The sequence below is a fragment of the Myripristis murdjan genome, chromosome 7, assembly GCF_902150065.1.
Source record: "Myripristis murdjan chromosome 7, fMyrMur1.1, whole genome shotgun sequence".
Taxonomy (NCBI): Eukaryota; Metazoa; Chordata; class Actinopteri; order Holocentriformes; family Holocentridae; genus Myripristis; species Myripristis murdjan.
The window spans coordinates 13,509,046-13,528,518 of NC_043986.1; the positions used below are offsets into that span (position 1 = coordinate 13,509,046).

Here is a 19,473-nt window from a genome sequence, read left to right on the forward strand (position 1 = left end):
GATGGTCTTGTTTACAGAATAGTTTATTGCAACCAACACTGCTGATCTAACTCAGTCAAAATAATTTGAGCTTTTTTGATAGCAGTGATATAGATATTTAGATAAATAGATATAGTCTTTATTGTCCTGCAGGAAATTTGGTTTCACAGCCTGCATATATACAGAAACACCCAGATAACCATACCACAAATTACAGATATACATACAGATACATGAGCAAATAACCTTCAATCTTCCCTATGTCTCAACACATATACATGTATCACACACACACACACAGATAAATCTGGCTTTGTACTAGGTCAGCGAGGTCACAATTCATGCATTATGTTTCTCTGTGCCCAACCAGGTCGCATCAGGAACAAGGCAGAGGTGGATGAGAGCGCCGCTGACGCTGTCCTGTCCCTCAACATAATTTCCGCCAAGAACATCAAGTCATCCCACAACTCCAACAGGTAGGACATGTGTCCTCACTGTCTTTAGATTAGCAACACCCTGGCTGCCTAAAACACAATTTCAAATGCTACAGAGTACATTTCATACAGCCATTTAAATGTATTAAGACTTAATAATCTTGTAAGGCATTCATGTGGCTTACTGTCATTGCCGTTTCTCAATATGGAGTTATGATGACACAACCACATTTTTAAAGCAAGGCAGCAAACAAGAAAACAAGTCAAACCATTTTATACTGCTGCAATCACATCATTGCAACATGGCTGGTTTCTTGGTCTCAGAAGCACTCACAGTTTAGAAACAGTATGTGGCAATATCCTGTAGTCACGTGTATGAATGTATTCACTTCTCTGTTACTGAATGCACACTGGAATCATTCCATGACCATTTCCATTTCCACTGCTGTTAATTTCTCTATTAATTTGCTCCATTGTTTCCACTGCTGCCTGACTGTTTCTGCTTCTCTCTCTGTTTTTTTTTCTGTGCACCCTGTTTCCTCCTGCTGCAACTGGACTCTTGATTTTGCTCAGGCTTTCTATTGATAAGGATATTGCTAGGTACCAGCAACCAGAGAACATAAAGCTCCTTCTATGAAAGACCTTTATGGCTCTCCTTAGTACTGTAGAGTTATAGCAATACGTTTCCCACCATTTCTTTATCATTGTTACTTTTATTTTTCCAGCATTTGCATTAGGGCTGCCTTTGTTCCTAACAGTAATTAGCGCTTCAAAAAAAAAAAAAAAAAAAAAACAGTAGTAAATTACATAGCAGAATGATTTATGGACCAGTGCCAAAGGCAGTCCTTTATGCATATGCTACCCTTTTTGTGGTAGCTTGTGTTTTTTGGTAATTCTCCTTTGCTGAATGGTACAGCCCAGTCCAAACCACAAATGGGTTCCCTCAGCTGTTTCACACTTTGACCAGCAATAGGACAATAGATCAATGGACAGAGCCAGACAGGCAGTCTTTAGGTAACAGTGCCCCCTGCTGCCAAAAACAGGAACTGTAAGAGCCTATCTCTGGCGTTCATCTTGGAGAGTTGACAGGCTCAGATCAGTTAAACAATCTAGCATTATACTGTGGAAAATTGATGTATCCTTTTCATTTATAGATCAGCAAAGATGTCTGTTTGACTTGGAGGAATTATCACACTATTCCTTGAGCTTGTTTCTAATGCAATACTGTAAAATTAATCATGATATTTTATATGCTATTTGTTAATTTGATTGTTTTGAATTTGAGTGGGATAGACATGATTTTTAATACAGGCTGTTTTGTTTTACTGTTATAAATGGTATATATTATAGCTGTAGTATGGCTCTGTACATGTCATTTCCCCGAGTGTACCAAGCTTTCAAAACATTTCTCAACACTCTGCTAACTAGTGTGGTTCTTGCTCGTGATGTAACTCTTCTCGAGGTCTCACCTCAGTGTGTTTCCTCACATCCTGTCATCACTGGGGACTAGTGTGTGACACAGGGACCCTTCAGTCACTGCAGACTTTTAACTATTTAATCTCCAAGGGGTGTTCACAAGTCAACAACAACAGAATAATATCTGGACAGCTACATGTTTTTTTAGTCTCCTTTTACAAAATCATGCACTGTGACCAAGCCCTCTTTTTGTTGTGGTGACATATAGTTTAATCACAGATACTGTACACATCCAAATCCCTACAAACTTATGTGATGCTTTTCTGCAGTTAGCTGTTATGTTGTTTGACATTACTAGCACTAAGGTACTCACACAAGATATTTGCTTGTTTGTTTTAAGCTGACAAATCTTTGCTTTATCTCTTCAGGACCTTCTACCGCTTCGAGGCTGTGTGGGACAGCTCCCTGCACAACTCCCTCCTGCTCAACCGAGTTACTCCTTATGGAGAGAAGATCTACATGACCCTGTCTGCATATCTGGAGGTGAGTGATCGCTCCATTTAGCATCATGTCTTTGTCAAGCTCTGTAAGTTAATGTTCTGAATGGCTGACATGCCTGCTGTGTCTCCTCTCCACAGCTTGACCACTGCATCCAGCCTGCCATTATAACCAAAGATATCTGCATGGTCTTCTACTCCCGAGATGCAAAGATCTCACCTCCTCGGTCCCTGAGGAACCTCTTTGGCAGTGGATACTCCAAAACCCCTGACTGGTATTCATTTTATAGCCATTTTTATTATCCAATTAAAGACATTCAACATGTGTCAGTACTGTTGATTAAGCAGTTTTCTTGTCCATCCATGTGCAAAGTCCAACAAAGAAGAGTTGCCGCAGACTCATAGCTCCAATGCTCAGATTCATCGAATAAAAAAAAAAAAGAAAAACATTCTGTTAGTCTACGATGCCTCCATTAGGGTTGCTGTGAGTTTGCTGCAAATTTTCTTTCTTCAAAATTTGATTGACCCATGTTGGTTAGCATTTCACTAATTGTGTGTGTTTCTTCCTTTTCTGATGCATGTTTTGAAGTTCACATGATGTTTAAATTGAAACTTGATAGATCACACAGTTCCCTTTATTAAAGCCTCCCGTCTCTTTTGCAGCAATCGAGTCACTGGCATCTACGAGCTGAGCTTGTGTAAGATGTCTGACACTGGGAGCCCAGGTGAGCTGTCTAGATCTACAACACCACCAAGAGAAATGTCTCTGGGTAAAGTACAGGCACATCTTTGTTCCTTCTCAATGCTACTGTGTGTTTTTGTCCTTGGCAGGGATGCAGCGGAGGAGGAGGAAGATCCTGGACACATCAGTGGCGTATGTGCGTGGAGAGGAAAACCTGGCTGGCTGGAGGCCCCGAGGAGACAGTCTCATCCTGGAGCACCAATGGGAGCTGGAGAAAATGGAGCAGCTGCATGAGGTGTGTTCTCAAAATCATCAAAACCACAACCAGTAGTATCCACAACTTGGCTAATCCTGCACAGATGTGTGCATGTGTAACTGCTGTACATTCCATATTATTCAGTGTTCAGGTGGGGCATCACTTCCAAATATGTCCAATATTTTGACCACAGTTACACCATTTTGCCTGCAATAATATAACTCTGACCACGTGCACTCCAGGTGTGTCTCTAACAGAGTGTGGCAATGCTTTACTTATTCATGGAAAAGCCTGACTCTAACCAAGCCCTGCACTTCTCCATGGTCCAGGTGGAGAAGACCCGCCACCTGCTGCTGCTGAGGGAGAAGCTGGGAGAAGCAGCCCCTGTAGGAACAGCTCCTACCGCCAAGTCCCTCAGCGAGTCCCTGTCACCCAGCATGAGCTCAGGCACCCTGTCCACCTCCACGTCCATCTCCTCTCAGATCTCTAGTACCACTTTTGAGAGTGCCATCACGCCAAGCGAGAGCAGTGGCTACGACTCGGCTGACATCGAGAGCCTGGTGGATCGCGAGAAGGAGCTGGCCACTAAGGTGAGAGCAGCTCATGTAACATGGGGTAGGGTGCGATGGGATATTTACATTGGTTTAATATGTAGCCCTGCGATGGGCTGGCAACCTGTTCAAGATGTTTCATGCTTTCTGCTCGGTGAATACAATATTCATAGTGAAGAACTTTTCTCTGGCACATTTTGATGGTAGAGGCATTGCATAATTAATAAACAGTTGCAGCAAGCGTCCCCTCTTCTATCATGAACTCACTGAACTCTCCTTTGATTTTTGTTGTAGTGCCTGCGCCTCCTGACTCACACCTTCAACAGTGAATACAATCAGGTGTGCAACAGTATCAGTGACTGCAAGGTGAGGAAAGAAAACTAAACACAAAAAAGACTTTGTGTCACACATTTTTTTTTAAATTATTTTTGTAATGTTTGCCATGGAAACAGATGCCAGTGTATTCTCTTGTTGTTTCCCCCAGCTGTCTGATATCTCACCAATGGGACGCGACCCGTCAGTGACCAGCTTCAGCAGCGCCACCCTCACCCCCTCCTCCACCTGCCCATCTCTCTCTGATTCCCGCTGTGGCTCCTTAGACCAGAAGTAAGTCTTGCATAACTCAACTCAAACTCTTCATTTCTGTGGTCATTATAGACCAGTAATTCTTTATTTGCACCACCTTCTACATGAAACAAAGCTTGCCTCCAAAGTCAAAACACAGTATATTTTCATAAGGTCTTCTTTGATTTGGATTTTCACAACTGTTACTAGCTATAGTATGTCAACATTATGTTTTGTTGGTGTGCTTTGTTCTTAAGGACCCCAGAGAACAGCTCCCGTGCCTCCAGCCCCTCTTGCTCAGACTACGAGAACTTCCCCATGGTGCCCACCCTGGAGACCTCTTATCTAGCACGAGCCGGCAAGAATGAGTTCCTCAACTTGGTGCCTGATATTGAAGAGATGAGGCCAGGGTGAGTGCTGCTATGTTTGGTGTAAAAAAAGATACACTCTGCAGCCTATGAACTGATTTTTAACCACTGAAATCAACTAGAAGTAAACTGTATCGATCTCATACTTCCTCACAAAAATGAGCACTCCCAGAGCAAAGTTTTTTGTAATTAACATAAAAATAATCTCTTTGTCTTTTCATTTCCCACAAGATCGGTCGTGTCTAAGAAGGGTTTCCTGAGCTTCATGGAGCCACGCTCCAACTCATGGGTGAAGCACTTTGTGGTTGTACGCCGGCCCTACGTCTTCATCTACAACAGCGACAAGGACCCAGTGGAGCGGGGTGTCCTCAACCTGTCCACAGCACAGGTGGAATACAGTGAAGACCAGCAGGCCATGCTCAAGGTATACATTTTAGCTGTCAAGCTGACTCTTGTATCTTAGGCAGTCACAGTAGTTGAATAAAGTATGAACACTCACACAGCGTATAACTGTTTTTGCATCCCTCGGTAGAGGCAAACACTACAAAACATTCATGAACACATGCAGTATGCAGAACATTCAGTGCATGCATGGTGATCACTCTGCAAGTCTTTCCCATACCAAATGTGGCTCATTATTACTCTCTGAAAAACCAAAGGACAGTTGACAAATATCTGCTGTTTTCTTTCTAGACTCCCAACACATTTGCTGTGTGCACAAAACACAGAGGAATCCTCCTGCAGGCCAACAATGACAAGGACATGAACGACTGGCTGTATGCCTTTAACCCGCTGCTAGCAGGAACGATAAGGTACGCAAAAACCTCTCTTACACTAAATCTTAGCTCTGACCACTCAGGTTCTCAGGGAATTGTGTTTTGTTACCATCACAACTTAAAATGCTGTTGTACCCACAGATCCAAGTTGGCGAGGAGGCGCAGTGGCGTAGTGAAGAACTGAGTTGACCCGCACACAGGAAACCATGGCTTCCATTCTTCTGAAAAGCCTTTGAACATACCAAGTGTTAACACTTATTAACCATTGTGATTCTTGATGGTTTTCTCTTATATGTAGACCTGTGGCTTAAGTCTCTTTCAAGTGACAAACGTTTCAGTTCCTGAAAAACTCGCCTCCCCTCTCTCCCCGCAAAAGCCCTCTGCCAACTTAGCTGTTCCCCTCTCTCTCCCGAGCTTTTTGTGTTTTTGTTTTTATGACGACGTTTTGGTCTTTTTTTGTTCCGCTTTGTTGTCATTCCCTTGCCCCCTAACTAGTAGCATGTTGTAATAGTCTACTTGTGTGTGCACGATTCTTCAGAAACAGTTTCTTCTCGACACTATTTTTCAGTTTACCAGTTGTCTGTAAAAATTGTCTCTATCAGTGTTACTTGTCTCTTAAGAGGAGTTTTATTTTTGATTCTTTTCTTTTTTTTCGTGCCGGCATGACAACTGCAGCAGTCCTCAGGAGAAGACCAGGTTTGCTTACTCACTACTAAAAAAAAAAACCATGCAAATATACAGCGATGAAGGGAAAAAATACATGTAAATCCAAGTAAAATATTGGTTTACGCTCTCCTACAGAAAGCAAGACTGGTTCAAGAATTATTGCTGCTAGTGATTTATTAGGTTTTTGTTCTCATTGCGAGACTTTGCATTAGGCCGTTGCCTCTTCCTAAAGTAGAATCTAGCTCCCCCGTCCTTCTCCCTACTTGGCCTTTAGAGTCAAAAAGTGAACACAGAAAATCGCTCAAGGTCCCCACTCAGCGAGACATTAACGGCAGCATTGGATTTCCACTGTTACACATGTGATAGTTATATTCCCCTCTCCTATCCCTGTAAATACACCAGGTCCAGCCCCAATAGCGCCGTCACACATTGAGGGATTACTTGCGATCATGCACGTCAACATCAGAAATACATGCTGACTGAAGAGATGAACAAGAATGCATCAGGATTATTTATATCTCAGCAGTGAAAACATGACATTGGATTGTTACTGCTACAGCAGATACGTCTCTGCTTTTTTTGCCATTTCAACTCAGCTGTATGGCTCAGTTATAATTAAAAAACAACAACAATAGGAAAATAACTAGTTCAAAGAAAATGGGTTTCAGAGGGGATAAGGAGAAGGAGGAGGAGGAGGTGGTGTTTGGACAGTACTCTGAGGAGAATATCACTTGTACATATGTGCTAGGATCAGTGTGGTAGTTGCCTTTCATTTAAGACATTCCTCTCAGATCTTTTAGCTCTTAGCACTTTTCTTACACCGACGTGTTAAGGTTCAAAGAGCCTCGACGTCCGCTAACATGTTCCTCATTTTTTCTTTCTTTTTTAATCATCACATACTGGTGATACTGAAGTCAAGATATGCAGAAGGAACCAAGAGAATGAAGGAGGGATGTTCTAGCCTTGAGCCTTGTAGTGGTTAGGTGAAGGTGCTAGCACATTGCCTTGAGGACAGGAACCTATGAACAGGCCTGAACCATGGGTCCATTCACTGTCAGTGCAAGTGTCAGGTATTATCTCTGAAGTCATTATTATTCAACAGGGTGGACTGATGCACCGTAGATTTCCATTTGTTGTTTTTTTCTTATTGCATTCTTGAATCTAAACCTCTTAACTCAGCTAACTTTTATTGGGTTGATTTTTTTTTTAAGTTTTATTAACATTGTTGATTATTTTGTATTATTATGCGGTTATTCCACAGTGGAGTTTGATATGAAATGTAAAAGAGGGCATTTATTTCTTAAGTTTTATCTTGGCTATATTGGTGTTTAATCTTATTTTGCACATTAACACAACTATAGCAAGACGAGAGCAGATCAGTCCCCGAGATCATTTCTTACAGCACCATCTCGAGTGCAAGAGGTGCATAAGGGAACACTGATAAGGGAGCACATATCAAGGCTACACTGGATAGCTGTGCATTTTGGGTTGAACATAACTCGGAAGGCTTACCATAGGGAAGTAGCATCAAAGTTACAAAATATGCTCAAAGCTGTTTTTGTTTTTCTAGAATTGTTTATGAAAATATTTGCTCTGTACATTCTGGTACAATTGTGGCTGCTACATTTGGGTCATAGCAAATTATGGGAAATGAGGGTGCCTCTGTTTCTGTGATTGGTGGAAGCTTGAGCGGCACCATTAAACTCTGGCCAGCCAACCAGACGTGTGCCTCATGTACTCTGCCCACTTGTTGAGGTGTGTTGAAACAGAGGCGCTGCAGATCCGGGGAGCGTTCATGAATTGCTCCACATGTTACAGAGTGACGATGATTGGCTACACATCTTCAGTGTTTGCTGATGTGACGAGAGGAAAACATTTTCTCAGAGGAATGAAAATGTCTGAAAGCCGCTGCCCTCGGGTCAGCCAACCTGTCGGGCAGAGAAATGCAAACCAAGTTGCTGGGTTGAGTTGCAGCTGGTTTCTGGGAAGTGTGTTTTCCGTCTCGACAAACACAGCACGGTCATTTAGGACACTAGTTCTCAAAAAAAAAAAAGAGAGAGAACAGAGCGACTTCTATGCACTGATCAAAGCTCAAAGTTTACTGTACCTTGCATTAACCTCACTGTATTCAACAATGACATGTATGAGAAAATATTAACATATTGATATGAATACTTGTCAGAGCAAAAATTTTCACACTTCAGCAACTAATTTGCCGAGGTATATCATTTTGGATTGTGTATTTATTGTTTGCAATGTATATATTAGTTTGCAGCTCTTTGCACATATTAATAAAAGGTATAACTAAGTGATCAAATAAAGACTGTGCGGTTTAGTTCTTCTCAGATTGAACCAAACGATGGTGTGGCAGCCTCTTTCAGCGCAGACTGACCTGGGAGAGAGTTGAATGTACTATCAGGATGTTGCTTTGTGTTTTTCCATCATTTACATTTTTAAAAAAAATAAATAAATAAAGGGAGGGAGGGAGGGGTAGCACAAAAATGTAACCTGTTCTCCATCTCTTTCTGTACAGGTGGGTTACATTTGTGCTTGGAAAACTGTTTGAATCAAAGTCTGCTTTTGATTTTTAAGATTATATTTACTTATTCCTCACCATTCATGTTAGCTAGACATCTGAATTATAACAAGTGTGGTTACTCTGAGGGGCTTTTGTTTTTATTTCATTTGTTTTCTAATATCAGGGAATATCTTACAAAGTAGCTAGTGATAAAAATGACAGTATACTATTGTTTGTGCTGGTGTTTTTCTTCACCTCAACACTTTCCCATGCTGCCTTTCAAGCAAAACTAGCCATGATATTTTGCATCTTCTCCCCCTCTGACAATTAATATCTGTTAACTGCATTCCCTTTGGATTTGTTCACCAAAAAAATTTAAAAAATAAAATATAAAAAAAAGACAAAACCAAGACATTAACACTGTACATTATTTGTCAGATTGGTTTCATTTTCATACTTATTTTGTAAATATCTGTGTTGTATGGGGCTTGAATTAAAAATGTAAATATGTTTCCTGTATTTGTAATAATTATAATCCATTCGCTGTATAGCCTAGACGTGTCATGCAGATATCCTAATTCTGTGTATGGTAATCTTGCACCATTGAACTGTTTAGTGAATGAGGCAACAATAAAAGTACAACCTGTGCATTAGCAGAACAAACAATCCCTGTTGGTCTTCTCCTTCGTGCACATCTCTAACATTCATGCTACAACTCAATCCTGTCCATTTCTCTTTTCTCAGGAATTAAACTCTGCTTCCCTGCCAGCATGAGAATTAAAATTACAAAAACAGAATTAGTATTCAACCTTATGGCCCACTTAAAGTGATCAAATAGACATATTATGGCACTTTAGATTAATTATTGGCATTTTTAAATTCTCAGTTTCATTGATTTTACATTTTAGAGTGATTTACTGGATGATTAAGTGATAAAAAGAAAATACAGACACCTGAAGGTACACTGAAACTGACAGCATTATCATTAAATGTGTGTGGCTGCAAATATTCACCTTTTTTCCTCTCCTTTATATGATTAAATAATTCAAGTACATGAAGTAAACATGTTACACACATTTTTCATTGGAAAAGTGGCTGTAAATATACTTCAGCATCAAATAATATAAAATAAATTACAACGAACAACAAATAACAAAATGTAAAGGAAAAAACAAACAAACAAAAACTAATAAAGAAATGTTAGGAGATCACGGTGCGCGTTTCCTTGTGGGTGTGTGTGTACTGACCTGCTGAGTGACGGCGGCTCCAGCCAATAGAAGAATGGATTTCTCTTCAGGTCTGTTTGGACCAATGAGAGCTCGCATGACATGGCGTCAGCGTGTTAGCCATGATCTCATTGGCTGACATGGTGTGTGACGGTTAGGTGACGCTCCGCTCGCAGCTCCTGTCAAGCGAGCCCAACGAGGAAGTAGCGAGAAAATCTGAAGAAAAGTCCCTCGGTGTGTGACTTCCACTGTCATTTGAAGACGGAGACTTTACACACCGAGCACCATGGCTGAGTAAGTTCCCGCTGGCGTTTTCGTTTCATGTTTAGATCTCCTTTTCTCCCAAATGTGGCTGATATTACGCCGCCACACTCCTCTCTGGCTGTTGTGGTGCGCCACTTTCCTCCGCACCTCGTGATTTTTTACTTTTTAGCAGCCCGGTCGTCTTAAAGAGAGCTGACCAGCTTTTTTGTAGCTAGCCAGGCACTGCAGTGTTTCATTAGCAACGTGTGTGACATGACAGTTAAAATTTAAATCTAATGGAAGTTGAACGGGATGAACAACCTCTCTAGTCCCTGCTGGAGAGTCGCTCTGAACTCTGGGTAACGCCGGCGGACATTAACCGTTACAAGCAATATTATTATTTTTTATTTTACTTATTTATTTATTTTGTCTTTGCAATTTTAAAGTGTGTGCATTCATTTCCTTGTAGTTAAAAAAAATAGAAAACCACAATTAAATCTTTGGTTTCAAATTTATATCTTATAAGGTGTTTAAAAAAAAAAAAAAAAAGTTAGAAACACAATCAACTGTGTGTGGGAATCACCAGGGGCCCCATGATACGATATTATCACAATAATTATGTCACTATATGGCCTTATTGTGATTTTTAAACATTTTGCAATATGCTGAGTATTGCGATACCATGTATTGCGATATATTGACATTAACTGCAGATTATATCTCCAAAGGAAAACTTAGTCAGCACCTGTTTTATCTTATAAGAGAAAGTTTTCATTCTGTTCATCTCAGTTAAGTTAAATGGGATTGTCAAGCAGACAGGCTGACCAACTCTGTCATAAAAACTTGCATTGATTCTTGGAGACACAATATTGATACCTGGCGTTTGTGTATGAATATATTATTGCCACACAGATTTTTTTCCCCCCATCTTTACTCTGCAGTATGTTTGTGAGGAGAGTTTGTGGTTGCTTGTTATTTAGCCCAGACGCCCCTGCAGCAGCCCATCATTAATTCGATTATGCCTCCCTCCACAGAGCAGACATTGCACTGATTGGTTTGGCTGTCATGGGCCAAAACCTCATCCTGAACATGAACGACCATGGCTTTGTGGTAAGATCATGAGTTATACCGTCTGTATGTATGGCGCTTAATGAGTTTGGTGTGTCTGTTCTGCTTCGACAAGCGGTCTGAACTTGCTCCATGTTCTCCGTCCGACAGGTCTGTGCTTTCAACCGCACCGTGTCCAAGGTGCACGATTTCCTGCAGAATGAAGCCAAGGGAACCAAGGTGATCGGGGCGGAGTCTCTGGAGGACATGGTGGCCAAGCTGAAGAAGCCCAGGAGGATTGTGCTGCTGGTTAAGGCCGGTCAGGCTGTGGACGACTTCATCGACAAGCTGGTCAGCGGCCTGTTGTTTCTCATGAGCTGAACTGTGTTGCAACCACCGGACCATCAGCTGAGACAAAGAGCGCTGCTTTGATATTCAGTTCTTTTAATGTGATGCTTTGATTTTGACCGCCTTGTTCTCCATTCATTCTTCCTCAGGTTCCTCTTCTCGAGCCCGGGGATATCATCATCGACGGTGGCAACTCTGAATACAGAGACACAACAGTAAGTCAATGAGAACTACTGCTTGGCAAAAACTAGTTGTTATTTCCTAGCAGAGGTATTCTTATTGTCTATATTTGTGTGTGTGTGTATGTGTAGCGGCGGTGCAAAAGTCTGAAGGAGAAGAAGTTGCTGTTTGTGGGCAGTGGAGTCAGCGGTGGAGAGGAGGGGGCCCGTTATGGACCCTCACTGATGCCAGGGGGACATAAAGAGGCATGGTGAGCCACACAGCTCTTTGTGAAAATTAAAAATCCTGAAATTGACAGTTTAATGTTGAATGCAGGCCACGAGGCATATTTATACACATCCAAACACAAGTGTACTCTGATTTTAACAATGCACCGGACATTTGATCATTATTGTAAATTCCTAACAAAGCCACATTGCTTGCTTTCCATAAGAGCGTCACAGTGAACACTTGTGCTGTTTCTAGGCCACACATTAAAGACATCTTCCAGAGCATTTCTGCCAAGGTCGGAACAGGAGAGCCATGTTGTGACTGGGTGAGTGGAGAACTCTGTGAGTGTTGTGCCTACCGTATTGATTGGTTGATGTGCTGTAAGTTTTATAATGATTATATTGTTCATATGCTTGCATTCTTCGACAGGTAGGAGACGAGGGTGCAGGTCACTTTGTGAAGATGGTCCATAATGGTATCGAGTACGGAGACATGCAGCTGATCTGTGAGGCCTACCACCTGATGAAGGATGTTCTGGGTATGGACCACGATGAGATGGCACAGGTGAGCCTGTGATAGGGACAGAATCAGCCCTGCATCCATTCTCACCACCAGTTTTCATGTCATGATGGTCATGATGAAATAACTTGTCTGACCTTATTTCATCACACTGCGGTCGAACCCCACAGGCGTTCAACAACTGGAACAAGACAGAGCTGGACTCCTTCCTGATTGAGATCACAGCCAACATCCTTAAATACAGAGACTCTGACGGCACACATCTGCTGCCAAAGATCAGAGACAGCGCTGGTCAGAAGGGCACAGGGAAGTGGACTGCCATCTCAGCCCTTGAGTATGGCACACCTGTCACTTTGATTGGTAAGAGGAAGTAATTTTCAGACAAGGAAGTATCTGATTTCTTTTTTTCTCCAGTTCTTGTCTGCTTTCAGTAAACTCCATTTGTCATAGTGACTTGGCAAAAGGTGTTACCTCACAACTGCAAAGAGTTAGACATGATGTCAACACACTAATTCACGTGCAGGCCTCTTGGTCAGAGTTGTGGGGCTAATGTTTAGCCTTGTTTGTTAGCTGACACTCGGCTTGGCCAGTGAACCTCTTCTAGGGAACGTGATCGATGTCTGGCTGCTCCTAAGCAGATTGAAGGCTTTGCTAGTGGCCTGCTCATCTGAAGTGACATAAGGAGGATTTGTGATACTCCTCTCCGTGGCTTTGGCCTTTGCTGTGACTGTATGACGGTTTGTTTCATAAATGGCCACGGGCAAGCTGGAGGTCAGGTAGTGAGATTAATCCAGGGCAAAGCTGCCTTCATCTCAACACTCAGGAGAGCACACGTCTCTACACAGACAGCTTCCCGGAGTGCGCAGTGATGATATTGGCGGTATGCATTTCACAACATGAGATAGTTTGCAGCAGAAATGTTGCAGCCAATTTGCCCATCACACATCCTGAATTGCTGCCACAGTTGTTCAGATTTTGATATTTGATGGTTCTTTGTGCCGGCCTTGTTATTCAGTGCCGGAGAGCCACTGTCATCAGATAGAGACGGTACAAAAGACCCCATTGTGTGAGAGCTGTGCCTGTCTGTGTGTCCTGGAATGGGGAGCAGACAGACAGGCCGGTACAGTATTAGAGTGTGGATTCCTGCTCACTATGGGGATGACATTCCACACCAGGATAGGATTCACTGTTTGGCTTTTCCCCCTCCTTTCCGTTTCCCCGCCCTCTCACGGTTGCATCATCTAGCTGTAGCACTGTTGCAAGTCATGCTTACCCTGCTGTTTTTGGTGTCTTATCTTTTTTGCAGTGGCAAGGTAATTCTACTTTTATTAATGTGGTAAGCCCTGCTTTTACAGTAACATTACTACTGCTGAGTCATGCAGAACCTTTGCTAGTATTTATCTTGGCATGGTGTCAGTTGTGGCATGGCACTGAGCTGGCTACCATGTAAGTAATATACAGTGGGCAAGGCATGGGACTGGCTTCCGGCACCCTAAACGATAGCATATTAAATCATTTATTCAGACAAATTTTAGTCCACGTTACATCACCGTTTGCTCAGTTTTGTCTTTTCTCCTGTTTGGGCAGCTCACAGCTGTTGTATACAGCTCCTACAACATGTGATGTACTCACTTAGCTAACCTCGTCATCCCTCTTTGCCCCCCCACACACCCCTCTCTCTGTCTCAGGGGAGGCTGTCTTTGCCAGATGCTTGTCCTCTCTGAAGGATGAGAGAGTGGAGGCCAGCCGCAGCCTTTCAGGGCCACAGGGGGTCAAGTTTAGTGGTGACAAAGCCTCCTTCCTGGAGGACATCAGAAAGGTAGGACACGCGTCACTACATATGTGGTACGGCAGAGCTGAGCGATATGGACAAAATCAAATATCATAATAACTTTGACCAAATACTCATATTGATTATTGTAGCAGAGCAATTAATAGAACAGCTAGGACAGTCTAAGTCCATAAAAATGCATCCCTTTACTGAAATGCAGTCGTTAAAAAGCAGGAAAAGTCAACACTTACTGAGGAAAAAGGGAGACATCCATGCACTGTATAAATAGCTGCCAGTTAGTCAATGGCAAAGACGACGTTTTGATCACAGGGAGATCATCATGAGGCAACAGTGACACAGAACAACGAGTCGAAGATCTCTCTGAGATCGAAACATTGTCTTTGCCATTATTGGGGGCTACTTGCACAGTGTGCAGAGGTTTAATGGATGTGCACGCTTCTCCTCTCTAACTTAAAGACAACACTTACGCCTGTAGGAACCAAATTTCTTATTCAAGATGTTTGTTTCAAGCTATAGCAAGCTACTGAGGCTTTTGTAATGAACAATACTTTGCGTAAAAATAAATGTTTATTTTACATTGGATCTCTATAGTCTTTGTTTAGTTTGCAATTCAGTGTGTGTCTGATGGCATACACCATACTTGGAGCCTCAAGGCAAGTTTAGTCCATGGAATTGCTTATTCAACGTCATATCGTGATATTACAGTGCCCAAAAAAAACGAGATGATATCTAGTACAATATCGATATGATATTGATGTAGTATATGTTGCTGTTTCACCACAGTAAGAAAAAATGCATATTGTCACAGCCCTGGTGGAGCACTTATAGCTGCTGGATGTTTTCAGCTGTTTGACTCTTAATTTTGCGTTAACTGTGGCTCTGTCTGTCCACGTCCTATTTTGTCTGATTATTCCAGATTATGTGAACATGTCCTAATAATGTGATGCTGAATTTCAGCCAGCAGAACACATTTGGCTAAAATACTGAATATTTCCAAACTGAGTATTGAGTATTTTAATCTTCTGCAGTGATACTTACACAGTACTGAAAATTTGGTTATTGTGACAAGATGAGATGATACACTAAATTGGTGCAGGGATGGCAGACTTTCTGTTTTATCATTTGTGTGTTTTGAACTCTGATTTCAAAATATCCAATAGGGTAAAGTGTAGTGATGTTCATATGCTCTTAGATTAGATTGAAACTATGACCACAAACATTTCATAAGCAAGATGGCAGCCAACAGCTAGTTATAGGTGCTTGTCCCAAGGCCACCCATTATGAATGTAGAATAATTTTTTGATGAGACAGTTTTCAAATTATTTTGTATCATTTTGAACCATTTTGTGTTTTCTCCAGGCCCTGTACGCCTCTAAGATCATCTCCTACGCCCAGGGTTTCATGCTCCTCCGACAGGCAGCTAAAGAGTTCGGTTGGGCCCTCAACTACGGTGCCATCGCCTTGATGTGGAGAGGCGGCTGCATCATCCGAAGGTACAGTGAACCTCGCGTGTCGTCATATCAGAGCACATTTCGTCCTGCTGCCGCCTTGTGCAACCTTCTGTCAACACAACGCAGCTCTTTCACACTGATGGTGAAAACTGTGGTCATGCATCTCTGAGAAGCAAAAGATTTTAGTAATGAGTGCCAGGAGCAGCGTTGTATTGCTGTGATTACAACGTGATCTCCCCACAATACTCACTGTTTTTAGAGCTTTAGTTTTAAAAAATGCTAATGCTACTACTTATTTTATGCACATCTGACTGTATTTTTTAATAAGTCAAAGAAAAAAACATTAAAACACATAAGGAGTAGTACGCCTACCTCTTCCTTAAAATGAGGCTCCAAGAAAAGATCCACTGTGTAGACCATGAAAGGAAGTATTTGCTTCTCTTTTGCTGTTGCAATTCTGGAAAGAGAAAGGTGCATAATAGAAAAGATCATGTTTCCTGGAAAATCAGACAGAGAGAGGAATGGGGAAATTCTCATTCTGAGACTGGCCGTCTGTACGCAACCGGGTGGAGATATTGCATAAACCTAAAGCAAATATAACACTCCACGATGAATGCCTGCAGTGTGTGGCCAAGCTACAGCAAACAGGCATGTCAAATAGCAGTATGATTGTTTTAATGGAAGTCTGGCTACATTCTAAAAGGTTAAATTGAATGAATATGAGATCTTTTTTTTTTTTTTTGTACATGTCACCTAATGATAGGACCGGTTATTTTGAGCAAGATGTGAACAAAGGTTCCTGTATTTTCTGATTGGCTAATGCTGTGCTTTCCCCTCCTCAGTGTCTTCCTGGGCAAGATCAAGGAGGCGTTTGACAGAGACACTGAGCTGCAGAGTTTGCTGCTGGACTCTTTCTTCAGTAACGCCGTGCAGGACTGCCAGGTAGGAGCAAGGAGGAAGTGGTGATGTGGTCATGTTAACAAAGACACACAAAACCAGTTGTTTCCTCTTTTAGAAATTAATAAAATGAAGCCACAGTACCGGTGACCTTTTGGGGGTGTTGCTGTGGTGTTCTTGTTTTTGTTTTTTTATGCCTGGTGACAGCCGTGGCCAGAGGATGTTTTTGGGGTGTCTGCCCATCAGCACATCATTTTCGTGAGCACAATATCCCAGGAACACCTCAAGACTCAAGGATGATCTGATTAGGTTTTGGTCAGAGGTCAAACGTCAAGGTCACTGTGACCTCGGAAAACACACCTTTGGCCATGACTAAACAATTCATACACTAATTATGGCAATGTTTCACACAAATATCAAATAGGATAACATGAAGTCATGACATTTTATATCCTAAAGGTCATCTTCACTGTCACAAAACACTTTTCTGGCCATTATTCAGCACCATGACTCAACATTTTCACCTCACTTCCTCTGCTGATATTGAACTTCAGGTGACTAATGTTGCACCGTGTGACGAAGCTCACTATGAGTCTTTTGTGCTCCTGTTTCTTACTGGAAATTCACTGTAATCATACATGCCAATGTAGCAATAACTTCCATTTTGCCAAAAAAAAATACACTTTATGCATTTTAATTCCTTCAATGCATTCACTACAAGTATTACATGAGTCTGGACAATGTGGACGTAAACTACAACTTGACTGTTTCATGCAAGCGTTCAACCGCAAGGCAGTAATTCCAGTTTTTTTTGTTTGTTTTTAACACCTATCAACCTTCTCTTCTGAGACTATTTATATTTTTCTTTTACTGAAACAACTTCCTGACGTTTTGTTCTCGCAGATAATGTCATGTGGTATGCATCTGATCACGTGTCCGTTTGCTCGCTCTTTGCTGTAGGAGTCGTGGCGCAGGGCAGTCAACGTGGGCATCCAGCACGGCATCCCCATGCCCTGCTTCACCACAGCTCTGTCCTTCTACGATGGTTACAGACACCAAATGCTTCCAGCTAACCTCCTCCAGGTAAGACACACACACACACACACACACACACACACACACGCATGCACGCACTGAACATATGGCAAAGTGTAGGAGATTAAACAATGTCACGTGTAGTTTGGGGTCGTTAGCTGTCATGTTCATGTGTTTGGATCCTGTTGCTTTAAATCCCTCATGTTTAACAGTGTGTGCTGCTGTACATCTTGAAGCAGCTAAACAAGTTTGTAAACACAGGAACTGTACAGTGTGAATGTTATAAATCAATTGTATTGGTATAATTGGCACATGTCCCCTCTTTCCATGAGGATGACAGTGGATTTTCATGTTATTTCTGTCTCCACAGGCCCAGAGAGATTACTTTGGTGCCCACACATATGAACTGCTGTCAAACCCAGGCCACTTCATCCACACCAACTGGACGGGCCACGGTGGCAACGTCTCGTCTTCATCCTATAACGCCTAAGGAGCACCTCCACATCACACACACACTCACACACACACACACACACACACACACACACACACACAAGAAAGAAAACCATGAACTAGGGGATGTTCCATGCGAAAGAGGAAATGTCAAACATTCCTTCTCCATAACCAAGCCTGAATATTTAAGACCCAACACCCTTAACCAAACTTCTATCCTACTAACAGTCACCAAGTGTTGTTACTCTGTTATTAATCGTGAAATGGAACCATAGTAAACTTTTGTTTTAAACCCCCTCCCCTTTAAGTTAGAGTGTGTTTTTTTTTTTTTTTTTTTATGTAGAAACTTCTCAACCACAACACAAGAGGGGGAGCAACAAATGTTTACTCCACCTGGGGGCGGAGCCTGTGCTGACTATTAGACTGCTGTCAGCCAGTCAGCTTGGCCCCAGGGTTCACGGTGTTAACGCTGGATTAAGGTGAACGGTTGCATTGTACTGTATTAGGCTAAATAAAGATTTCAATCCCTTTATAATAAGCTTGTGTGGTCCTTACTCTCCAGCCAGGCGCTGTAAACAGGATTTGGATGCGTGTGTGTGTGTGTGTGTGTGTGTGTGTGTGTGTGTGTGTGTGTAGCGCAGGTTAAACTTAGCAGGGAGTGACATAAGTTGTGTTAAATATAAACCGTAAATACAAGAGGCATCCCTGGACAAAAATAAACTGTCCCATTCGCTTTACTCAGTTACATTAGCAACACGAGTTCATGAACCAAATTAGATAAATTTATGGTGAAACACACAGCACACTTGCATATTTTGTACTTTCAATGTCCAGCAGAGGCCCTCACATACTTGCGCATGCACCTTGATACAAAGTGAGAAAACTGTACTTGATTAAAATGAAATGAAAAACAAATTTGGCTATGCTGACTATCCCTGTGCCATTTCTGTGATACAAAAGCAGCAGATAAGAATTGCATGATCTGCTTTTACTCTAAATCCTCAGTGGACAGCAGTATTGTCTGGCTCCTGAAATAAAGGTAATGACGGTGTAGCCTTCACACCATGCTACTGAGGGTGACGGGAGTGTGTTACACCTGCAGCTGGACCATAAACAAAGCCTCACCTCAGCGCACCTGCTGCTCCCACAGCTTTGGTCTCCGCCAGGTCATTGTTTTAGGAGACTGTTGCTTTTAGTGCCTCTATTCAGCTTCTGTGGGACACCATATGGAGTCACTGAAGCTTTAAACAGCCCATTTGAGCTTTGAGTCCTGAAGGTGCACAGCAGAACAAACAAGGAGCTTTTTTTTGTGAATGTGCCCACATAAATACAGGAATATCTCTAAGACATTTAGAGTTTTTTTCT

General features: G+C 42.1%; 2 protein-coding genes across 17 annotated transcripts in view; both read left to right on the forward strand.

Moving 5' to 3' along the window:
• Positions 1–9,373, forward strand: part of kif1b (kinesin family member 1B) — a 69,494-nt gene extending 60,121 nt beyond the window's left edge. For 9 of the 16 annotated variants that reach the window (XM_030055434.1, XM_030055440.1, XM_030055442.1 and 6 more), the window contains 13 exons: positions 350–455; positions 987–1,013; positions 2,258–2,372; positions 2,468–2,601; positions 2,990–3,051; positions 3,158–3,303; positions 3,594–3,854; positions 4,110–4,181; positions 4,300–4,421; positions 4,637–4,789; positions 4,979–5,171; positions 5,441–5,559; positions 5,665–9,373. In XM_030055434.1, the coding sequence (XP_029911294.1) occupies positions 350–455; positions 987–1,013; positions 2,258–2,372; positions 2,468–2,601; positions 2,990–3,051; positions 3,158–3,303; positions 3,594–3,854; positions 4,110–4,181; positions 4,300–4,421; positions 4,637–4,789; positions 4,979–5,171; positions 5,441–5,559; positions 5,665–5,707 (1,553 nt within the window). In that variant the 3' untranslated portion in view covers positions 5,708–9,373. The remainder of the gene's footprint in view (positions 1–349; positions 456–986; positions 1,014–2,257; positions 2,373–2,467; positions 2,602–2,989; positions 3,052–3,157; positions 3,304–3,593; positions 3,855–4,109; positions 4,182–4,299; positions 4,422–4,636; positions 4,790–4,978; positions 5,172–5,440; positions 5,560–5,664) is intronic. The other 7 variants (XM_030055436.1, XM_030055441.1, XM_030055443.1 and 4 more) reach the window with 2 other exon arrangements.
• Positions 9,374–10,088: 715 nt separating this feature from the next.
• On the forward strand, positions 10,089–18,640 carry pgd (phosphogluconate dehydrogenase). The gene is made up of 13 exons (XM_030055452.1): positions 10,089–10,227; positions 11,211–11,286; positions 11,395–11,574; positions 11,721–11,786; positions 11,883–12,001; positions 12,217–12,286; positions 12,391–12,525; positions 12,651–12,840; positions 14,169–14,299; positions 15,632–15,765; positions 16,566–16,665; positions 17,581–17,703; positions 18,026–18,640. Exons 1-13 carry the CDS (start codon positions 10,220–10,222, stop codon positions 18,143–18,145), a joined length of 1,452 nt encoding a protein of 483 aa, XP_029911312.1. The 5' UTR covers positions 10,089–10,219; the 3' UTR covers positions 18,146–18,640.
• Positions 18,641–19,473: the final 833 nt, after the last annotated feature.